Raw genomic sequence first — 22,657 nt, 5'->3', positions numbered from 1 at the left:
TGAAATATTTGATCAAATTTAAATTACTTTTGAAAGATTTAACAAAATTCCAATTTTATTTTTCGAAGATCTAAAAAAATCTCAATTGTTTTTGAAATATTTTATCAAATTTAAATTATTTTTCAAAGATTTTACCAAATTTCAATTATTTTTTTAAAATTTTATCAAATTTCAATTATTTTTTAAAGATCTTAAAAAAATTCAATTATTTTTAAAATATTTTACCAAATTTCAATTATTTTTCAAAGATTATTATACTCAAAAATATTTTTAAAATAATTGAAATTTGTTAAAATCTTTGCAAAATAAATTAAATTTGTTACAAAAAATTTAATTTATTTTGCAAAGACTTTTACAAATTTCAATTATTTTTGAAATATTTTACCAAATATCAATCATTTATTAAAATTTTTTAAAAATTTTAATTATTATTTTAGAAATATTTGAACAGATTACAATTATTTTTCAAAACTTTTATCAATTTTCAATTATTTTTCAAAAATTTTAACAAATTTCAATTATTGTTGAAATATTTGATAAAATTTTAAATATTTTTTAAATATTTTATGAAATTTCCTTTATTTTTCAAAGATATTAAAAAATTTCAATTATTTTTTAAAGATTTTAAAATATTTCAATTATTTTTGAAATATTTTATCAAATTTAAATTATTTTTCAAAGATTTTACCAAATTTCAATTTTTTTTGAAAGATTTAACCAAGTTTCAATTATTTTAAAAAGGTTTTAGCAAATTTCAATTATTTTTTTAATATTTGATTAAATTAGGAATATTTTTGAAAGATTTTACGAAATTTCAATTATTTTTGAAATATTTGATCAAATTAGAAATATTTTTGAAAGATTTTACTAAATTTCAATTATTTTTGAAATTTTTTAGCAAATTTAAATTATTTTTGAAGATTTTACCAAGTTTCAATTATTTGTCAAAGATTTTACCAAATTTGAATTATTGTTTAAAGATTTTACCAAATTTCAATTTTTTTTTTGAAAGATTTACCAATTTTCAATTATTTTAAAAAGATTTTAGCAAATTTCAATTATTTTTTATATATTTGATTAAATTAGGAATATTTTTGAAAGATTTGACCAAATTTCAATTATTTTTGAAATATTTGATAAAATTAGAAATATTTTTGAAAGATTTTACCAAATTTCAATTATTTTTGAAAATTTTTAGCAAATTTCAATTATTTATCAAAGATTTCACCAAAGTTGAATTATTTTTGAAGATTTTACCAAGTTTCAATTATTTTTTAGAGATTTTATCAAATTTAAATTATTTTTAAAAATTTTGGACAAATTAGAAATATTTTTTAAAGATTTTACCAAATTTCAATTATTTTAAAAAGATTTTATCAAAAAAAACTTACAGTTACAGTTAGTAGAATTCTTGAAGAACTTTCGGAAAATTATTAAAAATAATTGATTTATACTTTATAGAAAAAGTTTAGTTAAAAATTGTAGAAAATAATTGAGTTTTAGATGTAATTTTCACACATTATCAAAAATAAAATTCCTAATATTATAAATTACTAAAATATTATTTTTTTATTCCTAAAATATCAAATTGATTTCATTTGAAAAACTAAGTTTAAATATTGAGATTCCCCGTTAATGTTTTAATTATCTTGAGATAATTAGCTGATTTTAGCTAAAAATGTAATCAAAATTAATTTACAGTGAAACAAATTTGTATTTAAAACATTATGAAAAGAAGAAAATGTCAAAATTTGGTCTTGTTATTTAAAGACAAATATTTCTTAGTCATGATAATTATTAAATTACTTAAAAAAAGGTCAGAAATTTGAGTCAATTTTTTACCAAAAGATGACTTAATGATGTAAATCAGACTAACTGCTATTTGTCCGACAAAGCTATTGATCTATAAAGCTTAATTTTTCGCACCGTAATCTATTAAGAATAAAGGTATGAGTTAATGCAATACAACGTGATCCCTTCCTAGTGAGCGATCTGTGGTATTTTGAGGAATTTTCTTTTTTTTAAGAAGTGTTATACGTTCTCTACGCATAAATACTTCAAGTAATGAATAGTAATAATCGACAAAAAAAGTATGAAATATTAAAAACAAATTCATTACCTGCATTAAAGTCTGGAACCGAGGCAAAAATGAAGATTTCGCAGATTTATATTCTCTGCAAATAAAAATGTAAAATAAAACAATTAAAAAACGATAGAAAATCAAATAGAAAATTAAAAAATTAGCAAAATAAAGAAAATAAAAGATAAAAAAAATACTGAGATGAGTAAATAAATTTGACAATAAATAAATTAATTTTCAAATAGAAATTAAAAGAAATCAAAAATACCTCGGCAAAAAAATTGAAAGTAATCAGATCCCGCAAAATTCAGTTTTTCTTTTTTTGGGAAATGTAAATCAATATGTGATCTTTTTTTTTGCGAATTGCGCAATAAGTTGAGTAATAATTTGTTTACGATTGTGACACGTAAAAGAGTCAAAGGAAAGGAGTTGAAGCTCTTATTGTCGCCTAGTATTTTTGGTGTCCCTTGAACCCTCGGCGGAAGATTCGGGATACTCTTGATCCTTATATTCACGACGATGATCACGCGGTTCAGTGTCTCGACGATCCCTTTGCGATCTGGGAGCACGAAATTTACGATTTCGTCCATCGCTGTGAAAATTTCTCCCATCATCGGCATAAAATCTATTTCGATGAGATGACGAATAAATCGACGAACTATCCGATTTCACTGATGAGCCATGACGCAATTGAGGCAAAACTGTATTCGCCTCCAATTCACGGTCCTGTCTATCGCCGCGGCCTCTACCATTTCGATGATAATCGGAATTATGATCAAAACTGCAAACGGAAAAAGTTAAAAAGATATATTTTAATTATTAATTCTTATGGAAATTATTAATGGAAAAAATTATATTATCAGGCATCACATTTGGTCCCCTTTTCCCCTTTTGTCTCCTTATTTCAATTTTATCACCTTTTTCACCTTTTTCACCTTTTTTGACGATTTGGCACCTTTTCCCCTTTTTTGATGATTTGTCCCCTTTTTCACCTTTTTCTAATCAAAAATAAACAAGTTTTTCTTTTTTTGAAATCTGTTTCAAAGTGTAATCATAAAATTTAGACTCAAAGTTATAGAATTCAGTGCGTTTTATTTCTGATTTAGATTATTAACACCACAACATAATATAAATATGTTTCTTTATGTTAATGATTTAAATAATATATATATCGTAAAGAATTTTATAAATTATAAGGTGGTTCATTCAACAGAATGCAGACCTCTGGAAAAATAATTAATTAACATTCAAATAATTAAAATATTATTATTAACAGTTTTTTCTAGAAAAAACAAAAATTCTAATATAAAACCTTCAATTTTTTCCATTTCTGACAATAATTTCTTTTTAAATAACTTAATTCTTGAAGAACTATCACAAAATTATAACTTAGAAATTATTTGAATAATTCTAAAATTAGTAACATTTTTTAATACATACATTTAATTAATTATTAAAAATAATGAATTTATCGAGGAATTTTAGTTCAAATCACTAAAAAAAATTTGATTTTTGGAAAAATTTCAAATAATTGCAAAAATTCAATTATTTTTAAAAATAATAAAATTCCTCGCAGAAATTCAATTATATTAAAAAATTTAAAGAAATTCTTGTCAAAATTTCAATTCTCCTTATAAATAATAAAATTCTTCTTCGAAATTAAATTATTTTCAAAAATTTTAATAAAATTCTCGGCAAAATTTCAATTATTTGCAAAATTTTTCCTAAATTCAATGATATTCAATATCTACTATTTTAATAAATTTTTCCAAAAGAATTCAATTATTTAAAAAAATGTTTATTAAAATTCTACGCAAACGTTTAATTATTCTCATAAATAATAAAACTTATCCCCGGATTTCAATTATTTTTAAAATAAAATTTTTAATTAATTCCTCGAAAAAAATGCAATTAATTTGAAATATTTTATTAAAATTCTTGGAAAGAATTGAATTATTTCAAAAAAATTTTGACATAATTTGCTTATTAGAAATTAATAATTAATTTCAGTACATTTTTAATTAAATTTCTTGAAAGAATTCAATTTTTATTTATAAATAATAAAATTCTTTTCAGGAGTTCAATTATTTTAAAACTTTTTAATAAAATTCGTCGAAAAAATTCAATTATTTTGATAAATATTATAAATTATCCCAGGATTTTAATTATTTTTAATACAATTTTAAATAAATTCTTCGAAAAAAATGCAGTTATTCTTAAATATTTAAATAAAATTCTTCGCAAGAATTTTCAAAAATATTTTTAAAAAAATTTCGAAAAGAATTGAAGTATTTAAAAGAAATGTTTAAAAATATTCTTTGCGAACATTCCATTATTTTCATAAATAATAAAATTTTCGTGTGAATTCAATTGTTTCAAACACAATTTTCATAAAATTTTTGAAAAAAATCAATTATATTTAAAAAGATTTTTATAAAATTCTGCGCAAGAATTGAATTAATAAAAAAAAATGAATAGAGTTCTTCACAAGAATTCAATTATTATTATAAAAATATTAAAATTCTTCTCAGGATTTCAATTATTTTTAAAATTTTTAAAAAAATTCGTTGCAAGAATTCAATTATTTTCATAAATAATAAAACTCATTCCAGGATTTTAATTATTTTTTAAATACAATTTAAAATTACTTTCTCAAAAAAATGCAATTTTTTTGAAATATTTTATTAAAATTGTTGGAAAGAATTGAATTATTAAAAAAAATGTAATTATTTTTAAAAAATTGAATTAAAATTTGTTGAAAGAATTTAATTATTTAAAAGGTTGTTGATAAAATTTTTTATGAAAATTCAATATTCAGAAACATTCAATATTATTCAATATAAATGATTAATTTTTGTATTTAAATAATTGAATTCTCGTAGTATTTTCTAATAGAAATTGATTTAAGTGAATTTCAGTTAAAATTTTATAGAATACTCGAATATTAAAAGCATTATAGCGTGGATTTTTAGAAATAATTGAATTTTGAAAAAGTTTCAAATTAAAATCTTTGAAAATCTGAATTTTTCATATTTTTAACTAACAATACTGTAGAATTATTTTTCTCAAAAAGTTTAATTGAAATTATTCGAAGTTTTTATTTTCAAATATATATTTAATTGAAGAATTTCCGAATAATTGATCGAATTTCGTAAAATTGAATTGTAAATAAATACATTTGAAAATTCTCAGAATTTTTAAAAAAAATTATTGTAAATACATAATTGATTTAAAGAAGAATTTTAGTTAAAAATTCTAGAAAATAATAATTGAATTGAAATGATGAAAATAATTTTGAAGAAGAAGAATTTTAAAAAATTGTATGGAAGCTATATGATAAAAAATTTGAATTATATATGCAAATTGTATAAACAAATAAATTTTTATCCCCTTTTTTGAGGAAAAAAAATTCCCCTTTTCACCTTTTTTTGAGGAAAAAAAGGTACTGTGATGCCTGTATTAATTAAAAATAATTTCTAAAATATGAATACGAACCTGTGATTCCCTCTGGAACCGCGATGCCAATAACTTTGAGTTTGAAGAGGTGGGAATTTGTGTGAAGTGTGCTCGTCACCTTCGCCTTGAGATTGAGAGGCGCGATTGTGATGGGAATTGTTCGGTCTACGATTTCGTCCATTAGATCCATTGCCATTGTAGAGCGATGCTTTTATTGTGGCAATTTCTCTTCGTTGATCCTCATTTTCGCGACGAAGTCTCTTCACCATTGCCTCGGCGTCCTCTAAGCGCGTTGTCAAATCCATTTGCAAGGGATCTGGACCACCTCCCACTTGAATACCAATATCGTTAACGGCAAGCTTTTTCTCTTCAATCTCCTTGAGTTCCAACATTCTGAAAATAAAATTATTACCGATGTAATTAAAATTCTTTCCTTTTGATTTTTTTTTTTGTTGGAAAAAATGGAATTTCCTTTTGTTAAAAATGGGCCTCGGATCGACATGAAGGCGCAAAAAAATTTGTTTTAGTCGATTAAAAAAATGTTTAAAAGTAACAAAAAAATCGTTTCAATTTAAAAAATTCTAAAATTTAATAATTTCTTAAAATAACTTCTAAAACTCATTTATTTTCTACAATTTTTAATTAAACTTCTTCTCAAAATCAGTTATTATTTTTAATCATTTCCCTAAAGTTCTTCGAGAATTTAATTATTTTAATATAATATTTCAACTTTCTGGAATATTTGTACTAGCTGTCACTTTATCATTTTTTTTGGTAAAATCATTTTAAAATAATTTAAATTTTGTAAAATCTTTAAAAAATAATTGTAGTTTAATAAAATATTTCATATTCGTTAAAATCTTTTTAAAATAATTGAAACACGGTAAAATCTTTGAAAAATAATTGCAATTTGGTAAAATCTTCAAAAAATAATTAAAATTTGATAAAATATTTTTAAAATAATTGAAATTTGTTAAAATTTTTGAAAAATAATTGAAATTTAATACAATTTTTAAAAAATAATGAAAATTAGTTAAAATATTTGAAAAATATTTTAATTTTATGAAATCTTTGAAAAATAATTGCAATTTGATATAAAATATTTTAAATTTGATCAAATATTTCAAAAATAATTGAAATTAGTTAAAAATATTTCAAAAATATTTGAAATTTGATAAATATTTCAAAAATAATTGAAATTTATTAACATTTTTGAAAAATAATTGAAATTTGATAAAATGTTTGAAGAATAATTGTAATTTGTTCATGTCTTTGAAAAATAATTTAAATTTGATAAAATATTTCAAAAATAATTGAAATTTGCTAAAATCTTCTTTTCGAAGATATTAATTGAATTTAAAAAAATTACGTTAAAATAATTCTAAAAATTAGTTTATGAAAAATATTGTAATGTAATTTTTTGAAAATAATTGTCTTTCTTAAAAGAATTTTTATATAATTAAAAAAAAACTGTATAATTTTTGAAGAATTTAAAGTAAAAATTTTGAACTTGACATCTTTCTGATAAATATTAAAAATAATTCTAAAAAATTTTAATTTTATTATTTTTTGTATGTAGGTATTTGAATGTTCAGATTTAAGTAATTAAAAATATTGAAAGTTTAATTTTTTAAAAAAATAAAATGAAAAATTCTAAGAATTACTTTTATCAAAAATATTTTAATATAATTTTTATAAGCTAATTTTCATTAATTTTTCTATTAAAATTTAAGCTTGATTATTTTTCATTACAGTTTTTGAGAATTTAATTATTTTCGCAAAAAATTTGCATTTAAAGTTCTTAAAAAGTTGATTTTAAAAAATTTTAATAACAATACTTGAAAAAAATCAATTATTTTCAATTAAATTTTACCAAATTTCAATTATTGAAAATCTTTTTATATTTTCTTTTTAAATTGGTTCGAAAATTTAATTAGGAAAATTATTCAAAAACGTTTAAAGATTTATCTCTAGTTATTTTCCATGCCAATAAAAATTTGAGATATGTTGCATTTTATACTAAAATTGTGGTATTTTGTTGCAATATATTTGGAAGAAAAGTCGAAAAAAATGTCATTTTTTGAAAATAGTGGTGAGAAGTAAAAAAAAAAGTCATAATATCCGAGGCCTATCATAATGGTGAAAAGTTGACAAACTTTTTTTGTTTCTCGATAATATCGTCGAGATGAATATTGTGTCTCTTGGCCTCATTTAAAGATGTCTTAATGTCCTGAAGATCTTTTTCCAGAAGTTCGACCTGGAGGGGAGTGACGTTAACGCACGACGGGCTTCCCTGAAATTCGACATTAAAATTTGTATTTTCCGTAAATTAATTTCTCTTCTATATTCTTTCTCTTAATTACCTTTGGTTTCACGAACCCGTTTCCACCATCTTCGGGAGATGTCACGGGACTTGACACATTTGATCCTTTAGAAAAAACAAGTTGGAATTGCAAATCTGAAAAGCAAAATTCCTTATTTAAAAATCGAGTAACTGAAAAAAATTTCAAAAAAAAGACTGAGAGAAATTGTAATTTGTGTAATAAATAAAATTAGTGTTTCTTTCGAGAGGATTTTTACCTCTATTTCGTTGACGCAATGTTTCAACTTCCTGATGCAAAGCAACTAAAGTTGCCTGATGTTGTTCTTGCAAAAATTTCATATTTTGTTCTAACTGAGCCGTTCTGTCTCCGTTCAATCTCTGCTGCCGAGTTTGTACACTGCCTTCATTTCTCGCTGGTAAACTCACAAGTTCAGGTGGTGCTTTTTTGCCCTAAAAAAGTAGAAAAGAATTTATAAATTGAAATTATCTTTTTTTTTCATAATTAGATAGTTGTTTATTAACTAAAGTCAAAAGTACATAAAACTTGTGTGAATCTATTAAAAGTTGCAGAAAGAAAGTTAAAGTTTTATACACAACTTACTTGCGAGAAGGGTACAGTTGGAAGTTTCACCAGAACTTTCGAAGCCATGATTTTCTAATAATTGAAAACAATAATTCTTCTCTTCAAATTTATTTCCCCTTCTCTAAATCTTCTCTAGATCTTCTTTAGATCTTCTCCAGGAAATTGCTCTCTGAAATAATTATAGAAAATTAAATAAATCCGCATTGAAAATAATTTCGTAATGTAATGAAATAGTGAATAAAAATGAAATTAAAATAGTGAAATTAAACAAAACAGTAATTAAATAAGAAAAAAGAAAGAAATAAGAATAATTATCTAATGTTCCAAGAATATGTACAAATAATTCATGCCGGTTTTCTCTATACCTATTTCCCGATCTAATATCCTCGAAAATTTCTTTCTCGATAGTTCCAATTTACAAATTTCAAATTAGGAGTCAATTGACACTTTTCCGGAAAAATTTCACCACTGTCAAGATGAGTATTTTCATTTTGCGTTTTGAGATTAAAACGGGGACAACATCATGTCGAACAGAGAGTGAAATGATGGGAGATTTTTTTATTATTCGGTGGAAAAATCAACACTTTCTTGAAAAGAATAGAAATTCTATTAATGTAACGATGATAAAATGTAAAATATTTTGGAAAAAATGGTTGACGATCAAAATGAAAATTGCAATTTGAAATATTATATCATGCTGCTTTTAGGAAAACTTTAAAAGCTCACCGTCGTCGGTTTTGCAGAGCAGAAAAGCGAAGAAGCCGGCTAGTATTGATCGCACATTGAGAGGCAGGGGAGTGTGCTTACCTCTCGATGGCCGCACCCACTTGTTTTAATTTTATAATTTTTTTTTTTATTCATCACTCATTAAAAATAATTGCCATTAAGTAACGAATAGAAAAAAATAAATAATTCTCTTCTTTCGAAGCAGAGAGAGAGAGAGAGAGAAAGGGAGAGAAAGCTATTTTTTTTCTTTTGAATCAGTTAAATATTTTTTTATTTTTTCACTCCTTTCTTTTATTTTTTTTTGTTATTGTATTGATTTATTTTTAATAGTTATATATATTGGAAATTTACTAACCTATAAATTTTGGGAGCTAAAGTGAAAATTATTTTTAATTTATTGATTAAATCGATTAAATTAACAAAAATGGAAAAATTGCATATTTTTAATTAAAAGCGGAAGCTTTTTGAAATTTTTGCTAAAATTAAATTCAGTTAACATTTTTATCAATTAATTCCTTCTTCCTAATAATGATTTTATCGAATAAAAAATAAATTTTCCAAAGTTTCTTTAATCAAAGATTTTTTAAACGATCAGGTGAACGAAATATTTTTTTATTAAAAATATTTTCATGTAAATACTAAAGTAAAATACTTGCAGTAATTAAATGTAAAATTAAAAAATTAAATTTTAAATTCAACAACTTTATAATTAACTTTTTTTGATAGTGACGTAAAATTGCAATAAAATCATAATTTGAAAAAGAAAGAAGAAGTTCAGAACTTTTGTTAAATTTTTAACCTACGAAAAAAAAAAATTTATAAAAAAAACTTATTTCAAAATTAAATGAAATTTGTAAAAATCTTTGAAAAATAATTCAAATTTGGTAAAATCTTTCAAAAACATTTCAAAATTTGTTCAAAATAATTCAAAAATAATTGAAATTTGGTAGAATCTTTGAAAAATAATTGAAATTTGCTAAAATATTTGACAAATCAATAAAATTTGGTAAAATCTTTAAAGAATAATTTAAACTTGGTAAAATATTTCAAAAATAATTGAAATTTGATAAAATCTTTTTAAAATAATTTAAAATTGAAAAAATATTTCAAAAATAATTGAAATTTATAAAAATCTTTCAAAAATATTTCAAATTTGATAAAATATTTTTAAAATAATTCAAATTTGTAAAAATCTTTGAAAAATAATTGAAATTTGCTAAAATATTTCAAAAATAATTAAAATTTTGTCAAATTCTTGAAAAATAATTTAAATCTGATAAAATATTTGAAAAATAATTGAAATTTGTAAAAATTAAAATAATTTATATTTATTTTAAATTTGATCAAATATTTCAAAAATAATTCAAATTTTGTAAAATATTTGATAATTAATTGAAATTTGGTAAAATCTTTCAAAAATATTTCAAAATTTGTTCAAAATATTTCACAAATAATTGAAATTTGGTAGAATCTTTGAAAAATAATTGAAATTTGTAAAAATCTTTCAAAAACATTTTAAAAATAATTCAAATTTGTAAAAATCTTTGAAAAATAATTCAAATTTGGTCAAATTCTTGAAAAATAATTGACATTTGCTAAAATCTTTCAAAAATATTTCAAATTTGATAAAATATTTTTAAAATAATTGAAATTTGATAAAATCTTTAAAAAATAATAGAAATTTGCTAAAACCTTTGACAAATCATTGAAATTTGGAAAAATCTTTAAATAATAATTGAAACTTGGTAAATTTTTTTAAAATTATTGAAATTTGTTAAAATCTTTTTATAATAATCGAAATTTGCTAAAATATTTTTAAAATAATTCAAATTTGGTCAAATTCTTGAGAAATAATTGAAATTTGCTAAAATCTTTGACAAATAATTGAAATTTGATAAAATATTTCAAAAAGAATTGAAATTTGTTAAAATCTTTGAAAAATAATTCAAGTTTGAACTATATTGTTAATTTTTTATTCTACGAAAAATAAACTGAGACAGATAAATTAAAATTTGTTCCGTAATTGCAATGATTAATAATAATAAATGCATATTAAAGGCTTAATTGTGCCTAATTTCAATATAATAATAGATTTGACAAATAAAAAAAAATAATTATTAAAAAAAATATCCTACTCGATAAAATAAAACAAAGTTATTAAAAAAAAAAAATACTTAATAATAAAGTGAAATTAAAAGTACGTAATAAACAGAAAAAAATAATTGATTTTTCAAATTTTTAAAGTCTAGAAGGCAATGCTATAATTTAAAGGGATATAAAGTAAACTTTTAACGGAAATGAAAAGGAAAAGTGGAGGGCGAAACGACTTCAAGTCGATAATTATGTTAGTCATCAACACAAACTGACGCTCGATCGTCTCGCTCACCGGCAACCGACAACAACAACAGAAGTTAACCTGCTTTGCCACCTAGAAACTCTCCCCTTATTTTTGTGTTCTGAAACTATAAAGAACAAATTCTGTGCGGTTGTTTTCCGGTGACATTTATCCCTATTCTTTTTTTTTTTGCAATAAAAAATAGTTTACACTGTCCTGCTTTAAATGGTCCTTGGGACAAACCCTTTGCCATCCGTCGGCCCTTAATTTCAATTGATTATGTCCGGATATTTCCAAGTTTAATTTTACTATCAGTCTACAAAAATTTTTTATATTTCATTTTATTATGAGAATCGACGGACACGAGTATTTACACTCATGAGCAAGGGTGGCAATCCTTCTGGAGTAGAAACATAACCAAAAAATAAAAAAAAAGAGGAAGAATGTCAGACTTTATGAAATCACTACAGTTCGGCTATTTAAAAAATAAGGAAAGAGATAATTTTTTCATATCCGATGACGACAATGATGATTTTAATTTCAAGGTATTTCGCTGATTTTTTATTTTTCTTCCATTCACTCTGTCATTTTGTTTGGTGAAATTCTTTTTTTTGTGTATTTCCCCCTATTTCTAAATTCTAGTCTTATTTATTCAGAATTTAATTTAATTTAATTAATTAACTACTTAATTTCAACTCAACTTAACTTCTTCCACATTTAATTTAATTTATTGAGTCAAAATATTGACAGGAATTATAGAAATTTTATTTCGGAATAACAGGGTTGCCACAAAAATTTAATTTTGTTTTTCCCTGGATTTCCAGACAAAATTTACACTATTTTTCCATATAGGAATTATGGTTTTCAAAAATTTCAAATTCAATAACTGATAAAAATATTATTGTAAAACATGAACAAATCGTCATTTTCTTTTAATTATTATTTTTAAAAATTTTGAAATAAAATTCTTCTTTAAATCAATTATTTTTAATCATTTTTAAAAAAGTTTTACTTGACAACTACAATTCAATTTTACGTGAAATTTCGATTTTTCGGAAATTCTTTAATTAAATATACATTAGAAAATAAAAACTTGAACAATTTCAAAAAATTTCGATTGAGCTTTTTGAAAAAAATTAGTTCCATAGAATTTTATATTTAAAAGTATGAAAAACTGAGATTTTCAAAGATTTTAATTAATTTGAAAGCTTTACAAAATTCAATTATTAGGCAAAAACTTTAACTGAAATTAATTTTTAAATCTATTTTTATTAAACAATTTTACGAAAATTCAATTATTTAAATAAAAAAATTAATAATTTATATTGAATAATTAAATGTTTCTTAATATTGAATTTTGATAAAAAAATTTATCAACAAACTTTTAAATAATTGAGTTCTTTCGACAAATTTTAATAAAAATTTTTAAAATAATTACATTTTTCGAAAATATTTATGCAAATTCTATTTTTAATAATTGAATTCCTTGAAAATTTTGATTATCTATTTTAGAAAATAATTAAATATTCGTGTAGAACTTTGTCAGAATTGTTTTTAAATAATTAAAATTTTGCAATAAATTTTATTCAAACTCAAATTTATGAAAATAATTGAATTTTGTCCAGGAATTTTGCTATTCACTTATAAAGATAATTGAAATGTTGAAGAAAATTTTTTATTAAATTTTTGAAAAGAATTGATTTTTTGGAAACAATTTTGAATTTGCCTTTTCCCTGACCAATTCTGCTTTCCCTGACTTTTCCCTGAATTCCCTGACCGTGTCAACCCTGAATAATTATTTTTAAAAAATAATTACGTAAATTAATTTACATGTAAAACTTTATTTTGCACGTAAACTAATTTTTCAGTTTTACGGAATTATTTTTCTGAATTGTTAAAATAAGAGGATTTTTAAATTAATTTTTAATTTAATTTCTTCTCGATTGCAGTACATTCCGGAAAATCAGATGAAAAATGTAATAAAGCACGTGAGGAGACAAAAGACAAAAGTCGATGAAGAAAACGCGTGGGCCTCGTTCGTCGAACAACAAGATGTCGAACAATTATATCATCATCTCAATGAAATCGATTCAAATTTTCAAAATGTCAATTGCTTCACTTCAAAATGTTTAGTTGCTGAACAAGATCACTTTCGATGGGAGGATGACTTATTTCCAGAAGTAATTTATTTCTAATAAAATTTCAAACAAAATTATACAAACAGAAATAGACAAATAAAATTATACGAACAAAAATAAACAACTAAACTTATAGAAACAAAAATAAACAAATTGAAATTTACTAAAGTCTTTGAAAAATAATCAAAATTTATAAAAATTATTGAAAAATAATTCAAATTTGGTAAAATATTTAAATAATAATTGAAATTTGCTAAAATCTTTGAAAAATAATTCAAATTTGCTAAATTCTAAGAAAAATAATTGAAATTTGTAAAAATCTTTGAAAAATAATTCAAATTTGGTTAAATCTTTAAATAATAATTCAAATTTGGTAAAATCTTTGAAAAATAATTTAAATTTGCTAAAATCTTAGAGAAATAATTTAAATTTGGTAAAATATTTCAAAAATGTTTCTAATTTGATCAAATCTTTGAAAAATAATTGAAATTTGTAAAAATCTTTGAAAAATAATTCAAATTTGTTAAAATCTTTGAAAAATAATTGAAATTTGCTAAAATTTTTGCCAAATAATTGAAATTTGGTAAAATTTTTTAGAAATAATTTAAATTTTCATAAATTATTTCAAAAATTGAAATTTGGTAAAATTTTTTTTAAATAATTGAATTTTTTAAAAATTACTTTAAAACAATTTTAAAAATTGCTTTTTGAAAAATATTGTAATGCAATTTTTCGAAAATATTTTAATATAATTTTTAGAAGCTAATTTTCATTAATTTTTATATGTATTGAAATTTAAGCTTGAATATTTTTCATTAAAATTTTTGAGTATTCAATTACTTTTGCAAAAATTTGCAATTGAAGTTCTTAAAAAGTTGATTTTCGAAAATTTTAATAAAAATACTATTATTAGTAGTTTATTATTTAATCGTAATAAACAAATAAAATTGAATGATTATTTCAGGAAATTGCTGACCAGAAAAGTCCTCTAGTGAAGGACAATGGTAGCGGAAGTACAAATTTCCTGCTAACAATTCCCGAGGAGGATTTACTGATTCGTGATCGTTCACGAGAAGTGATGAAAGATCGAAATCGAACAAATACGCGAAAAGCGTCATCAGCACCGGGAGTGAGGCGAAAGAAGGAAAATTCAAAACGACTAATTAGTGCAATGAACCACGACAATGATTATAGTTCTACTCCGGAATTCAGTCCAGATCGACTGAGTGATAAGGACGAAATAATATACGTAAGACCCGATCCAACGATAGTTGCAAAAATAGTTGCAACGCAGAAGAAAATATCCGAAATTCTCGACGAGATTGCCTTTCGACTTGGGAGAATTCCACTGCCTGACGGTGATCGTGATCTCTATCGACGTCAACAGAGAGTCATGGAATTTTCAATTCGATTCGCGAGAAACTATCTCTACGATCTTGGACGGCAGGTGGCGGAAATTCGACGACACATCAATGCAATTGCACCGGGTGCAAGGAGAAAAATCGGCCGCAGAGCAGTGACATTTCATGTACAAGTGATTGAGCAGAAATTAGCGACTGCTCATCAGCTATTGTTGCATGCATTGAGCGCTTACTGTAAACATATTCCCAGCTCGGTGCTCAAGGGACATCCGGGTAAATTGAAGGATATTCTCCAAGTTGTTCTCGATCTCAAGGAGTTCTGCGAGAAAATTCATCTTGTTCCGGATTGTATTGGCTCTGGCGATATGGAAGGATTACCCCTGGTGAGAAAAAATTAAAATATATAATTATTATATTTTCAGGGCTCAAACCAGTGAAATTATTTAAAAATACGGACTTTACGGACCAAAAAAGAAAAATTACGGACCAATTACTGACAAAAATCTAACCAGTCCGAGTCACATAAGAAAACATTTTACTTAAAATTATAAATTAAATTTTTCATAACTATACAACATGAAGATATCGATAACTCCGAGTCTTCCACTCGGAGTGATCAATTTCTTCATGTTTCATAATAATTAAAGATGGAAAATTGAAAAAATTATTATTTTATTTTATATTATAAGAATATTGTACTTCTTCAAAATTATTTTCATCATTTCAATTATTTTCTAGAATTTTTAACTAAAATTCTTCTTTAAATTAATTAATTTTCGAAAAAGTTCTTTGAGACTTTTCAAATCCATTTGTTTACAATATTCAATTTTACGAAATTTCAATTCTTCGTAAATTCTTCAAATAAATATATATTTTAGAAAATAAAAACTTAAAAAAAATAATTTCAAGTAAAATCGAAATAAACTTTTAAAAAAAAATTAATTCTTTTACAGGATTGTTATAACAATTCAAGCTATAATCCTTTTAATGTTTTAAGTGAAATTCATTTTTAAATAATTGAATTATTTCGACGAATTTTAATAAAATTACACTTTTTGAGGAATTCCATTAAAATTGTATTAAAAATAATTGAAATTTAGCATTTAGTTTTATTATTTATAAAAATAATTGAATTCCTAAAAAGAATTTTATTATTTACGAAAATAATTGAATCCCCGTAAAAATGTTAATATTTATGAAAATAATTGAATGATTGCAAAGAAATTTATAAAAAAAATTTGTAAATAATAATTGAATTCCAGTAAAATTTTTATTATTTTATGAAAATAAATAAAGGTTTACCTAAAATTTTATTAAATTTATTTTAAATAAATTTAATTCTTTTGGGAAGTTTTATTAAAATAGTAGATATTAAAAATCATTGAATTGAGGAAAATATTTGAAAATAATTGAAATGTTGCCAAGAATTTTATTGAAATTTTTGAAAATAATTGAATTTTGGAAAATAATTTTATTATTTCTAAAAACAAATTGAAATTTTGACGAGAATTTATAAAAAAATTTTAAACATAATTGAATTTCTGCGAAGAATTTGAAAATAATTGAATTTCTGCAATCAAATTTTTATAAAATTCTTTGCAAAATTCAATTATTTTCAAAAATAACATTATTCGTCAGAAAAATTAAATTATTTCCAAAATTAATCAAATTCTTTACAGAGATTCAATTACTTTCAAAAAATCTAAAAAAAAATTGTCAACATTTAAATTATCTTTATAAATGAATAGCAAAATTCTTGGACAAAATTCAATTATTTTCAGGAATTTTAATAAAATTCATTGAAACATTCAATTAATTTCATAAATAATAGTATTCATGAGAAGAATACAATTATTTTCAAAAATTTTAATAAAATCATGGCTATATTTCAATTATTTTCAAAAATTTTAATAACATCATGGTTACATTTCAATTATTTTTGAAAATTTTAATAAAATTCAATGATATTCAATATTCTAGTATTTTAATTAAAATTTCCAGAAGAATTCAAATCTAAAACAAAAATTTTGATAATATTTTACACGAACATTCAATTATTTTCCAATCAAATAAAAACATCACAGGAATTCAATTATTTTAAATAGAATATGCATAAATTTCTTCGAAAAAGTCAAATTTTTTAAAATTTGTCACTAAATTCTTCGCAGTAATTAAATTATTTAAAAACATTTTTAAATTCTTTTCAGGGATTTAATTATTTTCATAAATATAATAAAATCATTCGGAGGAAGTCAATTATTTTCATAGATAAAAATATTCATCACAAGAATTCAATTATTTTCAAAAGTAATGAAATTCAATTATTTTCAAAAATTTAAATAAAATTTATCACAAGAATTCAATTATTTTCAAAAATTTTTCTTAATTCGATAGATAATTTGTATATATCTATTATTTTAATAAAATTTTCTCTAAAGAATTAAATTATTTAAAACCAATTTTGACAAAATTCTACACGAATATTCAATTATTTTCTAAAATAATGAAAGTTTAATAGAAATTCAATTATTAAAAATAGAATTTGCACAACTTTTTTTGAAAAAAATCAATTGTTTGAAACTTTTTTTTTATAAAATTCTTCGCAATAGTTCAATTATTTTTATAAATAACAAAACTCATTGGAGAATTTCAATTATTTTTAATACAATTTTAATCGAATTCCTCGAAAAATGTTATTTTAAAATTTTTTATTAAAATTCGTCGAAAGAATTCAATTATTTCAAAAATTTGTTGATAAAATTGTGTATAATAATTCAATTTTAAGAGACGTTCAATTATTCAATAAATTATTTATTTTTGTATTTAAATAATTGAATTCTCGTAGCAATTTCAAATAAAAATTGATTTAAAAATTAATTTCAGTTAAAGTTTCTGATAATAATTGAATTTTGGAGAATTTACTAATAACTGCAAATTGTAGAAATAATTGAATTTTGTAAAGCATTCAAATTAAAATCTTTGAAAATCTGAAGTTTTTATACTTTTAAATAAAAAATTCTATATGGAACTAATTTTTTTTAAAAAGCTTTAATGGAAATTTTTTGAAATTATTTCAAGTTTTTATTTTCTAATGTATTTAAATCGAAGAATTACCGAATAATCTAAATTTCACGTAAAATTGAATTGAAAACAAATGAATTTGAAAATTCTCAATAATTGATTCTGACTGTGTCGACTCCTTTTTTCTGATAATCGGAAATTTGTTTTATATTTTACTGAAAAATTACAGGGGAAGGAAACGGATAATAAATGCAGTGCAATTCTGTCGAAATTACGACTAAGTTCCGACGAGTCGCAATTAGTGAGTCACACAACCAGGTCGACGGCTGCGACGACAATGAGAAGTAAAAGACGAAATCTTCGTAAGCAAACGACTAATCGTTTTAGTATGTACAACATGGATCCACGATTACCGAAAAATCAGCCGAATAGACGACCAAGTAATTCATCAATTTATTTCTTTTCAATCATATGTAAATTCAAAATCAATCAATGTCTTTGTTTATATTTAAACAGCTATTAATAAAGGACTCTTTTCAGAATCATTTTCTCAGAAGGAAAAAAGGCGGAGTGTCAATGTCGTCAAGAATAATCGACTACCAACACCGGAATTCATCCATCCGAGTCCGATTGATTCGAAATCTAAGGAACCGACGACAAAAAACGGATTTTCGAAAATAATTAATCCTCCTAAGGAAGACGATATTCAGACGATAATGGAAATTATACCAACAGATTCAGATGCTGTAAGAACTAGAAGAAAAAAATACTATCACACAATTACTTTTCTTCTAAATAAATAAAACTCAAAAATCGCTTCATTTCAGTGCAGTAGTGTCGACAATTCAGATGAAAATTCACAAGTGAAAAAAGTGACCAGCAATTTTCAAAATTTTCATAAAATTCATCAGGCAACAAACGAAGAAGAATTACATAGAAAAATTTCGGAACTAACTGAAGATCATCTATCGAATCTGGTACCTGTCATTGCCGATTTGATGTCAATTATAAAAAACAACGTAAGTTACTTATTACTTATTTTAGGCTTCGCACTCATCTACTAAAATCTACTATTTACTACTTTTTTTTTGTTATGCTACTATTTGGATACTTTTTTTAGATTTCAGCCACTAAAAGCTACTATTTCTTTTTTTTGAGAATTTGCACTACTTTATATTCGCTAATACTGAAAATAAAAAAAATATTCTCAAAAATTATAATCAAATTCTTTAAAACGATTCAATTATTTTCTAAAAATATTCGAAATTCAATTATTTTTATACAATTCTTCACAATAATTCAATTATTTTCACTGATAATAGGATTTTTCATGGAAATTCAATTTTTAAAAAAATTTTGATAGAATTCTAAGCAAGAATTCAATTATTTCCATAAGTAATAAAACTCATTAAAGAATTTTAATTATTTTTAATACTATTTTAAATTGATTAATCGAAAAATTCAATTATTTTCACAAATAACGACGTTGAAGTCCACAACGTTTATCAACGAAAAAAATTGTGCACTTAGTAAATTAATAAAAGATAACGCAGCAATATTGCCACAAAAATATTTTAAAAAAATAGACTGCGATGTTTATGATCTGATAATAATTGTTATACAATTAAATATTGAATTAAAAATAATATTGGAATACATTAAACAAATTTTTTTCGTTGATCAACGTTGTGGACTTCAACTTCGTCACAAATAAAGTTTTCCACAAGAATGCAATTATTTAAAATAAAATTTTCATAATATTTATTATATTTCGAAAAAATTAATTATTTAAAACAATAATTATAAAAATCTTATAAAGAATCCAATTATTTTAAACAAAAACAAAATTTTTCCCAGAAATTCAATTCTTTTTAAACATTTTAATAAAATTTTTCGCAATAATTCAATTATTTTCATAAATAAAAATATTCATCACAAGAATTTAATTATATTTATTACAATTTTATAAGAATTGCTCAAAAAAATGTAATTATTCTTTAAAATTTCATTTCAATTCCTTATAGCAAAAAATCAATTATTGAAAAAAATGTTTTTTACAATTTTTTGGAAGAATTCAATTATTTACAAAAATATTAGAATTTTTTACAGGAATTCAATTATTTTCAAATATTTTAATACAATTCTTCTATAAATAATAATTCAATTATTTATTAAAAATTTGAATAAACTTCTTTGCAAGAATTCAATTATTTTCGAAAACAACAAAATTCTTCTTAGGAATTCAATTATTTTTATTACAATTTGACAAGAATTGCTAAAAAAAGGAATTATTCTTTAAAATTTGATTTCAATTCCTTATAGCAAAAAATCAATTATGTATGTTTTTTTTAATTCTTTGAAAGAATTCAATTATTTACAAAAATATTAGAATTTTTTACAGGAATTCAGTTATTTTCAAATATTTTAATACAATTCTTCTATAAATAATTCAATAATTTAAAAAAAATTTTTATAACATTTTTTTGCAATAATTTAATTATTTTCATAAATAATAAAATTCTACTCAGGAATTTAATTATTTTTATTACAATTTTACAAGAATTGCTAAAAAATGTAATTATGTATTCTTTAAAATTTGATTTCAATTCCTTAGCAAAAAATTAATTATTTTAAAAAAATTTTGTAAATTCTTTGGACGAATTCAATTACTTACAAAAATATTAGAATTTTTTTACAGGAATTCAATTATTTTCAAATATTTTAATACAATTTTTCTATAAATAATAATTCAATTATTTATTAAAAATTTGAATAAAATTCTTTGCAAGAATTCAATTATTTTCGAAAACAACAACATTTTACACAGAAATTCAATTTTTTTAAAACTTTATAATAAAATTTTTCGCAATAATTCAATTATTTTCATAAATAATAAAATTCTTCTTAGGAATTTAATTATTTTCATGAATAATACAAATTTCTCAGGAATTCAATTATTTAAATTAGAATTTACATAAAAATTGTCTAAAGAAATAAATTTTTATAAATATTTAAATTCTTTTATGAATAACAAAATTAGCAGGATAAGAAAGAAGTAAATATTTTTTATGAAAATTAGCAAAAAGTCAGAGAAATAAAATATAAAATGGAATTTTTTTCAATTTTCTGAAGTGTCTAGATCGAGTTTTTTTAGTCGTCAAGTTTAATTTTTCGATAGCTACTTTTTTAAAATTAATTCGAGTGCGAAGTCTGATATTTCAAAAATTGGAAAAATCTATCACAAACCTATTCGTTTGCTTTTCTCGCCTTTCTTCGAAGCGCAAATTATTTTTAATTTTAAAAAAAACCTTTTGTTGCAGCCAAAGGATAAAGGAAATAAATCGAGTTCATCTGTACCTATAGAAACTCTCGTGAAAATTATTGAAAAATACCAAAAAGTCAGTGGTTCGAAAGAAAAATCAAAGAAAACTGCTGAAGGTACAGCAAAAATTTCTAAACCAAAAAATGGAATATGCTCGGGTTCGAAAAATATGCAATTACTTTGTGTAGAATCAAATGAAGATTATCAAGATTATCAAGAACCTTCTAAATTTATCAACGTCTCATGTCAAGCAAATGATTGTTTGACAGAAACAGCAGTCAGAAAAGTAAGTGACAAATTTAATTACCTTAATTCTCATTTCTCATTTGCCTTGAACGTTTATCACTTTTCCAGAATGGCCTCATTAATTTAGAAGTATCAGATGACTTGGAGTTTCGTCTATTAGAATATAAGCAAATGTATCAATCCATAACAGAATCTAGTCAAATGTACTGTAATCATACGCAAAATAAACCATGGGATATTGTAGCTTGGTAAGAAATTAGTTTATTAATTAGAAATTAATTATTTAAAATGTTTTATCTGTAAAAATTGCTAGTCAAAAATATTTTTATTCTCCAGGGTTTCTGATCAACTTGTCAGTGAACTAATTGTCGATTTGTCGAAAGAACTGCAGATGGACGATGTGATAAAGAAACTATTTGAGCTAGAATTTCAAGAACTATAAATAATTTTATATGTAAAAAAAAAATGTAAACTAAATAATTCAGCAACGTGATTTTCGTAGAATTTATACCGGAAGAGTGCTTTTTGTAAATACATGGAACTTTTAAAAATATGCTTTGTTAATTTATTTAATTAATTATATTCTTTTTTTTTACCTGCTTTTCATCATCCTTTATTCTTGCAAGAAAACTGAAGAAAACTTCTGATTTTTAACGGAAAATATTCAATTCTTTGTGCCTGTATTCGTTACTATGACCAAAATATTCTTTCTGCGAATCCAATTAGTTTTCCTCTTCTTTTTTAAGTTTGCGAGAATATATTATTGCTGCAGTCGACGAATTACACTTTTTCTGGCTCAAAAAATAGGTTTTAAATAATAAACACTACAATTAATTAAATATAAATTAGTTTTTCTTCGCACAAAAATAGACATGTCTAATTGCTAACGAACAAATACGTTACTAAACAATATACCGGAAATAACTCTGGAATAAAATTAATCACGTGATCATTTTTAAAAGAAATTTTTCTCTACAAATTTTTTTACAATTAATTTCTCTCTCGTGTCAATTTAAATTCTTCTACAACTCGAAAAATTGTTTACAAATCACCATAACCCAATGTT

At 22.3% G+C, this 22,657-nt stretch overlaps 3 protein-coding genes across 7 annotated transcripts in view; 1 reads left to right on the top strand and 2 right to left on the bottom strand.

Moving 5' to 3' along the window:
- Nucleotides 1–2,486, bottom strand: part of LOC122510441 — a 55,309-nt gene extending 52,823 nt beyond the window's left edge. For all 5 annotated transcript variants that reach the window (XM_043625090.1, XM_043625091.1, XM_043625085.1 and 2 more), the window contains exons 1-2: nucleotides 2,349–2,486; nucleotides 2,120–2,174 (exon numbers count right to left, since the gene is read on the bottom strand). The gene's annotated coding sequence lies outside the window, so the exon portion shown is untranslated. The remainder of the gene's footprint in view (nucleotides 1–2,119; nucleotides 2,175–2,348) is intronic.
- On the bottom strand, nucleotides 2,340–15,374 carry LOC122510444. The gene is made up of 7 exons (XM_043625096.1): nucleotides 15,236–15,374; nucleotides 8,461–8,611; nucleotides 8,117–8,309; nucleotides 7,900–7,994; nucleotides 7,693–7,829; nucleotides 5,576–5,929; nucleotides 2,340–2,861 (listed from the first exon to the last, which is right to left on the bottom strand). Exons 2-7 carry the CDS (start codon nucleotides 8,506–8,508, stop codon nucleotides 2,519–2,521), a joined length of 1,170 nt encoding a protein of 389 aa, XP_043481031.1. The 5' UTR covers nucleotides 8,509–8,611; nucleotides 15,236–15,374; the 3' UTR covers nucleotides 2,340–2,518.
- LOC122510443 lies at nucleotides 11,470–22,144 on the top strand. The gene is made up of 9 exons (XM_043625095.1): nucleotides 11,470–12,048; nucleotides 13,453–13,683; nucleotides 14,606–15,385; nucleotides 18,253–18,463; nucleotides 18,564–18,769; nucleotides 18,851–19,042; nucleotides 21,344–21,631; nucleotides 21,700–21,839; nucleotides 21,928–22,144. The coding sequence occupies exons 1-9, from the start codon at nucleotides 11,947–11,949 to the stop codon at nucleotides 22,031–22,033; spliced, it is 2,256 nt and encodes a 751-aa protein (XP_043481030.1). The 5' UTR covers nucleotides 11,470–11,946; the 3' UTR covers nucleotides 22,034–22,144.
- Nucleotides 22,145–22,657: the final 513 nt, after the last annotated feature.

Source organism: Leptopilina heterotoma, unplaced genomic scaffold, assembly GCF_015476425.1.
Source record: "Leptopilina heterotoma isolate Lh14 unplaced genomic scaffold, ASM1547642v1 Lhet_68, whole genome shotgun sequence".
Classification (NCBI taxonomy): domain Eukaryota; kingdom Metazoa; phylum Arthropoda; class Insecta; order Hymenoptera; family Figitidae; genus Leptopilina; species Leptopilina heterotoma.
The sequence above is the reverse complement of the archived record's forward strand: the minus strand, read 5'-3'. Positions and strand labels throughout refer to the sequence as shown.